This window comes from Zea mays, chromosome 3, assembly GCF_902167145.1.
Source record: "Zea mays cultivar B73 chromosome 3, Zm-B73-REFERENCE-NAM-5.0, whole genome shotgun sequence".
Lineage (NCBI taxonomy): Eukaryota > Viridiplantae > Streptophyta > Magnoliopsida > Poales > Poaceae > Zea > Zea mays.
The window spans coordinates 236903938-236916617 of record NC_050098.1 but is presented as its reverse complement, the minus strand read 5'-3'; the positions used below and the strand labels follow the sequence as shown (position 1 = coordinate 236916617).

Here is a 12680-nt window from a genome sequence, read left to right as displayed (position 1 = left end):
CAAGTAAATTCGTTTTTGGAAAGTCTTAATCAAACTTAAGAAATTCTCTTAAACGATGGATGCACTATAAAATTTTAAGTTCCATCTTTGAAAATAACTATCCTCCTCTAATGTCTCATGCTTCAAACAAATGTCTAAACGAAGGAATGAATGTGTTCACGCATAGACCTAGTGGAACGAATAATTCTACGTTTATATTTCTCCAATTAAGGCTATTTTAGCAACCACATTTTTCTAATGAAATGGATTCTTATTTTCCTCTTTAGAAAAATTGTGTTGCCAAAATAACTATCCTCTTCCAAGCAACTACGTTTAGTGGATTCTTATTTTTCTAGGCAAGTGAATCCGGCACGCAACAGCAACGACCGCCCCGAAAGAGAGCCGGAAAAAAAGGGCAGGAAATCGCCACCGCCCGCACCTATTTGAGCAGCCGCTTGTTCCTTCCGCAATCCGCGTCCTCGCTGCTCCTCAATTCGATTGGCTCCGTGTCGACCTCCAGGTCAGGCGACCTTTCCTCCTCTTCAGATCGCTGTATTTTTTTTTTTGTTCCCTACCCCAGTCCCCAGCACCCAGCCCGGAATCTGCAACCTCGCCAGCGGTTGCTGGGGGTTCTTCCCCTTGTTCGATCGGTTGGTTGCTTGACTGATTGGCCCGCTTCCTTTGTTCCTGGTTAACCGAAATTCACTCGATTTTTTTTTAATCTGAAGCTCTATACTGTATGTCATAGTATATTTCTTCCCATGGCAGGTTGAGAAGGAAAGCATCGCGAGTTCGCCATACGGATGGGTTCCAAAGCGCCTTTCTGTCTCACGCTCCTCTTGCTGCTCGCCGCGGCCTGTGGACCTGCTGCACATGCCAACGATGCTGGTAACAGATTGTGTTATGTTCTCATCAGTCATCACTCTGGATTTGCACCGTTGAGTTGATTTACCCACTTAGGCTGTCGATTTGCACTGTAGATTACACCGTTTGCAGTGTGAGAAATAGGGGATAGATATGATAGCTGCTGCAGAGTGGAGACAGCCTTGCTGCAAAACCATAATCACCATCGGTCGTATTAGATATTTATAGGGCAATTATCAACACGAGTACCACCTCTCCTCTGAAACTCTGGGACTCCGGTCATATCAGCACCGTTGAGTTGATTTACCCACTTAGGCTGGGATTTGCACTGATAAGGGATAAGAAAGGATAGCTGCTGCAGAGTAGAGACAGCTTTGCTGCGAAACCATAATCACCAACGGTCGTATTAGATATTAATAGGGTACTTATCAACACGAATACCAAACAAGCTGAAAATGAGCATGTTTATTTTCTGATCCTCCTCCTATTCCAGTTGCTATGTACCAAATAACATAACATAACATAGGCTCGCTAATCACGGCATCCGTCCACTGCTACCCATGAAACACCCCTTCCTTATTAGTAGCACTGGATCTTTTGCCTCCAGATTGGATCATACCCAAACCCTTTAGGTCTCCTTTGGATCAAAGGATAATTTTCTGAATCCTGTATTTTCCTGTGTTTTTGAACTAATTTCTGTGAAATTCCTATATCATTCATGTAAAATTCCTGCGATCCAAAGAAGCCCTTACTGCTTTCTCACTTGTTCTTCATCTTGCACAGTCGAGCTCCCGCATCATGGCTCAGCCTTGAAGGAACATATTTCTTCAACCAAGATTCCTGCCCGTCTCAAGAGGGGCAGCGGACTATGCTCGGCCTGTGAAAACTTCACGAGCGAAGCCGTCACTTATCTCGGCAAGGAACAGACACAGGACAGGATCGTGGAGTTCCTTCATGATGCTTGCTCCCAATCATTCTCCTTTGAACAGAAGGTGATCATCTTGAACATATTTTCTTTATTATTCTTATATATAACTAGATGTGTATGTATTGTAGAAAACTAAAACACTGCTGTGGTTGCAAGATATTGAATGCATAAACATTTTTATTCCCATACTACGTGTCTATATACCGTGCTGGGAAGGTGCTGCCTGATATGAAATAGTAGTACTACGTGGGTTTATTGTAGTTTTTCTCTAACAACTTCCTTATCTCCGCAGTGTGTCGAGCTGATGGACTCTTATGCGACTCTCCTGTTTGCCAAGATCACGGAGATCAGACCGGAAGCGTTCTGCAAACGGTATGGCCTGTGCAGGGACACGGCTCTTCTCTCCGGTGTGGGAAGTGACAGCACGTGTGTGTTCTGCCACCATCTGCTCGATGAAATCATGTCCAAACTGAAAGATCCAGATGCGGAGGTAATAGCTCTTGCGTCATTTACCGTGTTCCCCGCCATGAGTTGTCATCCTGTGTGCCTGACATTTTGGCTTGGTTGTGTGTCTGCAGTTTGAGATAATTCAGATTCTTGTCAAGGAGTGCAATAAGATCGAAGGTCACGTCCAGCAGGTAGGCTTTTTGGCTCGTTGATATGTAGGCTTTTCACCCCCACAACTCAGCATATGCCAGATTTACTTCTCTGTTAGAATGTAAACAATCTGAACGGCTTGCAGAAACATTTTTTTTTGTTTAAAAACACAGAGATGGGCCAATTTAGAATCGCTTTCTGCTTGTTCAGTTGATCTGCGATGGTACTTGCTAATTAATCTTGTTTTGGTGCTGGCAGTGCAAGAGGCTGGTTCTGCAATACATTCCCCTCATCTTGGTGAACGGTGAGAAGTTCCTCGAGAAGAACGACGTCTGCGCGCTCGCACAGGCTTGTCCAGCGAGCAGTAGGAAGACGTTCAGCTCGATGTTGAAGGGAGCGTTGTGGAGTGACGCCTGGCTTGAAGGTTGAAGAAGAACACACGGAGCGGTTTAGCAGTGGTCAGAAATAGTGTGAACAAGTGCTGTGCTGTACATATAATAATGTCGTGTATAAATGCATGAAGGACGTGTGCCCTGCATTCTTTTCGTCTTGTATCATAAATTCATAAACACGTCGTCTTAAGTAATTGTTTATGGACACCTAGAGGGGATGAAGGTTAAAATATTTGGCCTTGAGGTATGATGCAGCCAATCAATTTGTATCCACAAAGTTTCAGCGCTGGCGACTTGAAACTGCAAATGATGTGGTATTTTTATTTGCATCAAAGCTCAAGATTTCAGAGTAGGAAAGAGTGGTGTTTCAGAAACAACAGAATACGTTGCTGTTAAAAGTGACGCTGGAACGGTTTGCTGCACTTACTGTTTGTGTGTAAAAATAGTGAAGTTAGTGGAATGAATGATCCTGGCCAGTTTCTCTTAATGAATGATTCTGGCCGGTTTATGTTAATGAATGATTCTGGCCAGTTTTCTCTTAGAAGGTGTTCCCCATTTAGTATTGATTGTTCGATTTAACTGTTTTTTTTTTTCATTTTTACTGAACTTTGGTGATGATACGTAGGTTTTTCAGCAAATCTCTTGCATTTTTTTGGTCTACCTCTACTGCTCTACACCAGAGCAGTCTGGATCTACCTCCCAGGTAATACATGTTTCTCAATATTGCCCCATTTCCTTGCAATCTTTGGAAAACTAACTTTGGAGATGCGCTCCCAGAATGTTTGAACAGACACCATCAGTAGTTAGTTTACACGTTTCGAAGGAATTCCAGGTTTGATGGATCACTACACTACAGAAGAGTTCATTTAGCATACAAGAGGGGAGAAATAGCACATCATAGATTAGAACAGTACACAAATTCAACATTCCATTTCGATGAGGGAGAAATGGAGGCCAGGCAGTGAATCATCGCCATGGGCACAGCACAGAGACCTCTCTGGATGCATTTCATCTGTAACAGATGTCACATCAATCCAACGCAAGCCATCGCCAGCAGCACGGCGGCGAGCAGCAGCCGCACTCCTGACGTCTGGGAGAAGCCGACTTGAGTTCATGGTTCACGTTATATTACTGCTTGTGGAAGTAGATGTCTGATCTTGTCGCCTTGATGAGCAACTTGAATATGAATGATTCGGTCAGCATCAATTTTAGTTGATATAAGTACACAAGATCAAAACTTATTAGCAGCTGCGTGCATGCCTCTCTAGAAAAAGAATAAGAATATCGAGGAACGGCAATTTCTTTGTACACTGACTCCACTACAACACACAGGGAGCAAAGCATGCAGAGACAGCACTTAGCAGAGTAGAAAAAGAAAAAGAAACAGAAACGAAAAGTGAACTGCACATGAAGAACCAAACTTGCCAAAGGTATGGTAGATTTGCAAAGCTGGCCGTATCTTCAAATAAACTTTTACAGAAGTGATGTTCCTCAAATGAAGATCCACAGGTTTATTTACACAATATACCTACAATGCGCCATGCCATTAATGGATGGGCATCTCATTTGCAGTCACCACAAAGGTGAAGACACCAGCTGGAATCTCATGCAAGGCCCTCTTTATTTCCTTCCTATTAGTGACTATTACAAACTACCCAGCAACAAATATGGCGTCGTATAAGCTTTATTGAGAACAAACTTTATCGTTTCGACATCTAATGATCTGGTGCCGAAGCACAGCCATTGCCTCATTAGGAAGCTTAGTTCCCCCCTTCTTGACGCGTGGAGAAAGTTTCTTCTGCTCATGCTTCGTGAAGAGCACGCACCCGGTCATGAATCAACTTCCTCTCCCAGTCTGCAACGCCCTCAAAAGCGTGCTCCGGAAGGTTCTCAAAAGGCTCTTTGGATGGATCGTTCTTAGCTAGATCATAGGTTGCGGCGCGGATGGCTCTCTTGCTGGGTCCACAGGGCCTTATGGAGGTTAGCTTCTGATAAGCCGTGTTAAGCTGCGTGTAAGAGGATAGATAAGCAAAAAAACAGTTTCAAATCTCATAGTGCTACGCATATGATGAGATGGGGCAGACTTACATCCATGTTCTCAAACCAAAACATGTAAGCGATTGCAACCGCAGGTGCTCTCCCAAGCCCAGCGGTGCAGTGGACATAAACCCGCCCTTTGCGCTGCGACGTAGCCCATTCTAGCGCCGAAACTGCTTTCGGCAGTTGCGACCTCAGTGAGTCTGGATCAAAATCCACGGCCTGCAAACAAGCAACCGTAAGCATGCATGTAGAAGAGGTCAGGTGCTCCTAGTGTCGATAACTGGAATGCAAACTGAGCTAAGAGAGGCACTAATTAGTATTTTCAAAGTTATCAGAAATTCAGAAGAAAATTAAGCGAACAGGGTATAGCAAGCTCACCGGTCTCCTGATGTGCTGAATGCCAAGTTCTTTGCACCTATTGACAATGGATTGGAAGTCAATGCCCCAATATTCAATGTCCTTGTCCTGCTGTAAGCAAAGAATATATGCTACTCGCTCTTCATTTTTCAAGCGATCGATATCTTCAGGCTTCTGAGGCTGTGAGCCAACAATCAAGCTCTCACTTATGACAGCATAGTTCATGCCTGTATTCCAAGTGTAATAATTAATCCTTCAATTATTTCATCTAGTATAGCATATTGTGGGGAAAAAACTAAAGCCAGAGAAGGAGATGTAGTGGACTCTGATAAAAAAGGCCCCAAATGTTTACACAAAGTTGTTAACTTGCTACCATATAAGTGAGAGTTCCGCAAAGACTTGCCAGTGATGTTAAATCGTTAATATTTCATAAAAGAGAAATTTTTGGTAAATAAGAAGCAGAATAAGTTAATGAAAATGTATTTGTTTGTGTCCTGACATAGAGCTTGGCCATTCTGAACTACTATAAACTTAATAAGAATAATGGGCACAATGTTCTTTTTAAGACAAACAGGTCTAAGAAGCTAGCAAGCTATCAACAATAACACAGTAGATGTCAATTAACAGCACTGCAAGATTATGTTTTTATCTTCAAGTTGGCAACAGTCTTAGTGTGCTCTGCAATATACAGGCAACAATTAATTTCGTTTGAGCCATGGAAACGTTTGTGGAAATCCTGGGCTCCCCAAAAATGCAAGTTCTTCCTCTGGTTGGCGATAAGGAATAAGTGTTGGACTGCTGATAGACTAAGGAGGAGAGGGCTGCAACACCCGGTTGTTTGTGTTCTTTGTGACCAAGAGCAGGAAACAGTGCAACATCTTCTGTGTACTTGCAGTTTTGCCAGGCAATTTTGGCATGCTATCCTTTTTCCCTTGAGTCTTGGGGATCACATTCCTGCTGTTGATGAAATCTCATTTGCTGATTGGTGGAGGAAGGTGCCCAAAATCAGAAAAAAGGCTTCAACAGTCTCATTATTTTGGGGTCTTGGTGCCTATGGCTGACTAGAAACAAAGCTGTTTTTGATGGTGTAAACCCTTCCCTGTGCTTTGTTAAAAGTTTATTTCTGAATGAGTTAAGTTGCTGGGATATGGCTGGGGCTAAGCAGCTAGCAAGTTTTGGTCTTCCTGCTATTATGAGTAGGGTCTAGATTGTGGTCAAGTGTTCGGTTTGCCCTATGGGCATTGTACTTTGGTCCTTTTAGACCTTTTCCTCTCTTAATACAATGACGTGCAGTCCTCCTGCGCGTTCGAGAAAAAAAATATACAGGCAACAATTTGGTAATACAAAGCTCCCAAAATGCCAATGAGACTTCTTTATGCAGCTTGTTTTTTTAATAACGAATCGGTCAGCACGAGAATGTGCCCATGCATATTTGCACTGAATATAGAAGGATATGCAGCTTGTTGTCATGAATGAGCAAATCCAGATCACAGAATCTTCACATCAAGAAACAAGAAATCAAATCAAGAATTGTTCAACTGATAACTGAAAAATGGATGGATCGGAAAAAGCATGAACAAATATCTAGACAATCAAATATGCATTTAACCACCAAGGGAATAAATTTCCATAATATGGAGGGGCAAGCACCCCGAAAGCCCTGTGAGCACAGTAATGACATCATCTCACGATGTGCGCTCTCAAATTTAGCTACAACAAATCTCGAAGAGAATATCATATACATTAAACTTGACCAAGAAAACTGGAGGCTATGCACCAAAATCCAATCTCCAAGCAAACCCAATACTAATTTCACCAAGTACCGCATTAATTGCGTGGCGTCACTAAGATGACTGCTGAAATTCTTATGGATAAGTTACTAGTAAAACGTCACAAACTCTAGCCTTTACCCATTTTCCACATCTGTAGCGATCGACAAGGGGCCATCGCAAGAAAAGCAATACTAATGGAACGAGTCAGTACCGAGATCGTGATGGTACTCGTAGGGGTTACGCATCATCCGCTTCATGGCGGTGTTATAGTCCTCCATCCTCGTGCTCCCTTGGGCTCCGGCCGTGGACGAGGATCGACACAGCAAGACCCCAAGGCTCCTCCGGTGGCTCCTGCTGCCGCCGGGACCGCATCTGACGGCCGCCACAGCTAGCCTCCTGCTCTTAGCGCCGATGCTGATGGTTGGGAGGCTGCAGGGGGTGGGGAGACGAGAGGTGTTCGCCATGGCCGCCATTGTTGCGGTTGCAGGATCTCAATTCTTAATGTCTGGTTGGTCTGCGTGGAACGGGAAGAAGTTGATGAGAGGAAGAGCTTGGGACTCACCCATTTCCCCCTGAATGCCGTGAATAGGCCCAGAACCAACGGCACACAGACGTTCTGAAAACTTATCCTCTCAAAAAAATTGCAAATTTTGTATATGACTTCCATTCCTTTGCTTCCAAAGTGAATTTGTGAGAAAAAAGTGTGAAATACAAAGTTATGTTAATTTTATATGAGAAACCCGCTTAGAACTAAGAACATTCACTTAAAAGTAATATAAACGTTAATCACGAATATTCTATAGGTTCACAATCGTATTGTTTAGTTGCCTACTCTAGCCACTTGAAAATTGCAATGCATACAACCACCTTCGGAGACAGGAAAGGTGAGTAGATATCCATGTTTCATTTTATCCCTACTACTATTAAGACTCCAGTGTGGGCGCTGGCGCGGCCAATACCCCCGCCTCACCTCCTAAAGCGCAGCCTGCCACCTGCCATGTGGACCCGGCTTAGCCTATCGACCAGCCATGCCAGCGCAGCAGACCGGCCAATGCACCCACCTCTCGGATACCCCTCCTCGGCTCCATGCACGCGCCTGCCTCCATCATCTGCGCGACCACGCCCCCTTCTCCCCACGTCGCCATCTACCACCCCTTCCATCCTCGCCCGTGCTTTATCCGCCGCGCTCTCCGTATGTCGCGCTCGCCCCACCCACCTTGTACAAAATCTATCAGGTCCCCTAGCCGCCTAGCGCGAGAGGTCCCTCCTGCTCCCGGTGTCGGGCCGGCCCCCAAATCATCTCTCTCATCCCAATCCCAATCCAACCATCCAACGGATCCCATCAGTGGCGTGCTCGAGCGAGTGCGGCCGGAGCTAAATCGGAGCGGAACCGAGCAAAGATGGGCATCTCGAGCATGCTAGCGCCAGCTTTCATCTCCATTGCAGTAGCTCGCCAGCGCCTAGCTCCCTTCGTGCTTCGGCGGTCTAGCCAGCGCCGCCTCGCCCAGCCACCTCCGTGGCTCCGCTCCTCCGGCCTCGCCCAACCGCTCCCTCATGCTCGCCACCTCGCCCAGGCCTAAAGGTTTGCCCCTCGCCGTCCCTCGACCTGTGAGCGTTGGCGCCTCACCGCGGCACTACCCAGCGCGACACCTCCGCCCACCGGTCATGGGTGGTCCAGCCCTTGCGGCTCGCGCCTTAGGGCCCACCCCCACCGCCCACAGATCACTACCACTTCGACACGTCCCCAGGCGCCAGTGGCAGGCAACCAGTTCTGCAGAGTGACAAACAACTAGATGCCATTAGCTTTATCAGGTCCGCCTTGCTCTCTGTCTTTTTGGATAAGTCAAATACCTCACCTAATTGAGTCGCATAGTGGCTGCTTGCTTAGTGTACTGAACCTTGCTGCTGTACTTGTATGCAAAGCGTTACCTTATTTGAATCCTGGTCATACTAAGGAGTCTTCAATGAACAATAAGTATGAAATATTTATAGGAAGTATAAATACCTAATACTATTTGGTCTATATTTCTATTGAATCATCGAGGGAAGCTTAGGGACAAAAAGGTGTTGAACATTGGATTGTCAAATCTAATTGCACCTTTTAAAATTTAGTTGGTCAGTGTTGGGGACTTGTTCTCAAGTGCTAAGAGTTAAGAACAAGGCAACATAAAAAGTGTTAAGTGTTAAAATCCTTCGTCCTTCGAAGCATTATGTTCCTTCGGGAAATAATGAGTCTCGGACGAAGGTCATGAGAGACATACCTTCGTAAACATAACAAGTAATGACGAAGGACTCACATAAAGCATGAAATATGATATAAGCATCACCATAGAATCATTTCTATTTTATTAATCATGGAAAAACAGAAATGATTCCAAATTACAAATGTACCTTCGGTCCTGAGAGAAGGTGAAAAGTACGAGCGTGATGCCAAAAGCAAATGCCAAGTCCGCGTGAACAGTACGGGAGCACTGTTCATCTATTTATAGACGCGGGACGCAGCCCACGTAAAATTACATCCATGTCCATTACATTTGTTAACGGCTTATGGAAATCTGTCGAGGCCCCCGAAGTCTTTTCATCTTTAAGTCGGTTCCCCCTTCTGCCATCGCGCCGAAGCTTCCCTGCGCACAGCTTCGGCTACACCCGACCTTCGTCTGGTTCAGGCTTCGTCCTGGCCGTGCTCCATATTCATAATTCTGGATCCGAAAATACCTGTTCACATAATCCACTCGGAAAACATTGTCAAATCATGTTTTTGAGGACCTTCGGAGGACGAAGGCCCCCAACAGTAGCCCCTCGCAATATTAATTTGTAACTAATAAATTCAGATTGCGATATGGACGAAGGCCTTGAGCCGAAGGTCCGAAAAAACACCTTCCCTTTGCTAGAATAGCAACATTCAATGACAAGTGGGGTCTTTCAACTTTCAACGCATCAAGCGTATAAATACGGCCATGCCGCAAACTTATTTCGCACGCTTTCTGGCCAACCACTCCTGCTCATTCATTTTTTAGCTCTTGTGCACTGTGATCTGCTAAGTTTTTAGCTTTGAAGCTTCGGCTTTTAAAAACAGTTTTTTAGCGCTTCCGAAGATGTCTGAAGCTGCTAAGAAGGCTGCTGCTGAGATGAAGCTGAGTCTTGATGAAGAGAAGAACCTAGGGTTTCTTATAGCGATGTCGAAGTCCAACACAGAAAAGATTACCAAGGAAATTCTGGAGGGGCTGTCTGAAGATACTGGTGACAGTGAAAGTTATGATGTGGACAGCGGTGGCGAAGACTCCGAAGATCGCCCCTGGCGACCAAGCCATTCAGTTTATGGTAAATCAACTATCAAAGAGAATCATCTTGTTAATATGAGAGGGAGGTATTTCCGGGATCTGTCCATTGTGAGGGCGGACGAAGGGGAAAAAACTTGTCCACACCCTGAAGAAAATGAAGTTGTGGTGTACCGAAGCTTTTTGAAAGCTGGACTGCGATTCCCCTTGAGCAGCTTCGTCGTGGAGGTGTTGAAAATCTTCGAAGTCTATCTTCATCAACTTACTCCCGAGGCAATTATAAGGCTAAATATCTTCGTGTGGGCCGCGAGGAGCCAAGGTCTGAAGCCTGACGCAAGAAGCTTCTGTAATGTTCATGAATTATTATATGAAACAAAGCCTTGGGGCAAAGAACAGTACCATAACAACTTTGGCTGCTACAGCTTCGTTTCTCGGTCCGGGGCAAGCTGTCCCGTACCAACCTTTCGGAGGAGATGGCCCGGGGATTGGATGACAGAATGGTTTTATGTGAAGAATGACTTATCAGCACGAGAAGACATCAAAGGTATAATTATGCGCCCTATTTGGCAAAGCTTCGGCCTTCGGAGGCCGAAGGTTGAAATGAACGAGGCCGCCGAAGAGTGCCAAAGAGCCTTCGGCGTTGTCTGCTCTTTTATAGGAACAAGGGACTTAGTACAAGAACATATCGCCTTCAGGGTGTGGCCGCTTGCTGAGAAATGGGAAATGCCACAAGAAACCATGAAAGAGGCCGACGAGGGTGAGCTTGTGAGACTGAAGTACACCTTCAAATTTGGAGATAAATTTATTGAGCCAGATGATGAGTGGTTGAAAAGCATTGACAATTTAAGTGATGAGCTACTCGGGACCTACTCGAAGGCTGAAGATAATGCAATGTCAGCAGCCTTCGGAGGCCGAAAAAAGAAGAGACTGAATCGGGTATTCGATGCCATTGGGTTTGTCTACCCTGACTATCGTTATCCCATCCGAAGGCAAAAAAGGAAAAACACAACTTCTGAAAAAGAAGAAGCTGCAACTGCTCCTAGCGAGCCAGAATCAAAGAGAAAGAGGATAAAAGTCCTCACACACCGGCCGCGCTATATTGAACCAGCTTCGGTGCCTGAGTTCACCGGAGAAGCTTCTTCGGCCACCGAAGCTGAACAGCCAACCTTGCTGCCAGAAACTGCGGAGATGGCCGAAGCACCATCCACAGAAAAAATGGAAGAAGCGAAAAAGCCGACTAAGGAAAAAACATTAGAAGTTTTGAGTCCTGCAGTAAATATTGAAACAGCGAAAAACCAAAAGGGGCCATCAGTGACCCCAAAAAGGAAAAGAATGGTAAATGTACTAGACGTCTTGGAGACAATTAAGTCTTCAAGCACAATTCCAAAAAAAAGTGTTGAAATTGCTGAAGCTTCTACTGAAGCTTCGGCTCAACAAGCTGAAGCTGAAGCTGGGCCTTCAGAGCCCTACAAGGAGCAACCTTTTGAAGCCGAAGCAATAAAAATTCCAGAACCAGTATTAGTTGAAGAAACTGACACCGCCATCCCCGAAGCACCTGCCAGCATGCGTGATTACATGATACGACATGCTTCGGGGAAGAAGCTATCTGAAGAAGAAACTCATGAAGCCATCCATTATGCAAAGGAACTAAAATATCCGAAGGGGGCAGTAATATTCAATGGAACGAATGAAGATGACTTCTTATACTGCCTGCCTGACAACAAAGAGCTATCTGTCTGCCGAGAAATGGCCAGAAGCATTGGTTTCCCGAAGCTTGAATCTGGATTAAGCGCCATGACGAAAGAAGATCTCGCAGACAGTCTTGCGTACAACAGCCTGAAGGTACAGGAATTAAACACTTGAAAAATCCCCTTATTTTTACGCAACTCATTCCTTTTTTCTTATATGAATTCTTTTTCGTATAGGGCCTGATCCTAAGCAACGCACTAAGAGCCCAAAAGAGCGCCGAAGATGAAAGCTATGAAATTGCGTTTAATAATTTACGCTCCGAAGTTATCAGACTGAGAAACGAAGCTTTGGAAAAAGATAAAATTCTGCTTACACTGGTAGATAAAGTGAAAAAAGACGAAGCTGCTTCAAAGGCCCAGGCCGAAGCTCAAAAACGCGAGATTAAAGATCTTCAGAAACAGCTGGCTAGAGCTAAAGAGGAGCGCGCGCTTGAGGAAACGAAACGAGAACTTAGTGATTTTATGGTCAGCAAATTGGAATCAAAAGTTAAGGAGCTTCGCACATCTCAGAGGAAATGCTATGTCAAATCTGTAGAATGTGTGAATAAAATTAAATCCAGCTTCGCCAGCGTAGGCGCCTTTTCCAGCGAAGAGAATTTCTCTCGAGGCAATCCCGAAGGTCCGCTGGAATGGATTAGCCACGAAGCAGAGGCCTTCGAAGAGATTCTGAACAGTCGTGGCGACATATGTGCTTTTTCGGGCGCCAGAGGAATTGCTTCCGTCTT

General features: G+C 45.0%; 2 protein-coding genes across 5 annotated transcripts; one reads left to right on the top strand and one right to left on the bottom strand.

Moving 5' to 3' along the window:
- Positions 1-319: 319 nt before the first annotated feature.
- Positions 320-3301, top strand: LOC100282519 (surfactant protein B containing protein). 4 transcript variants are annotated; one of them, XM_035965854.1, is made up of 6 exons: positions 320-499; positions 748-867; positions 1651-1835; positions 2064-2261; positions 2350-2409; positions 2627-3274. In XM_035965854.1, the coding sequence occupies exons 2-6, from the start codon at positions 783-785 to the stop codon at positions 2795-2797; spliced, it is 699 nt and encodes a 232-aa protein (XP_035821747.1). In that variant the 5' UTR covers positions 320-499; positions 748-782; the 3' UTR covers positions 2798-3274. The 4 variants fall into 4 exon arrangements, with proteins under 4 accessions (XP_035821747.1, XP_020405318.1, XP_020405319.1 ...); XM_020549729.3 differs by having other exon boundaries at positions 320-629; positions 1627-1835; XM_020549730.2 differs by having other exon boundaries at positions 320-669; positions 1627-1835.
- A 902-nt stretch (positions 3302-4203) lies between these two features.
- LOC732726 (uncharacterized) lies at positions 4204-7528 on the bottom strand. The gene is made up of 4 exons (NM_001112355.2): positions 7141-7528; positions 5179-5384; positions 4849-5019; positions 4204-4766 (listed from the first exon to the last, which is right to left on the bottom strand). The coding sequence occupies exons 1-4, from the start codon at positions 7400-7402 to the stop codon at positions 4563-4565; spliced, it is 843 nt and encodes a 280-aa protein (NP_001105825.2). The 5' UTR covers positions 7403-7528; the 3' UTR covers positions 4204-4562.
- Positions 7529-12680: the final 5152 nt, after the last annotated feature.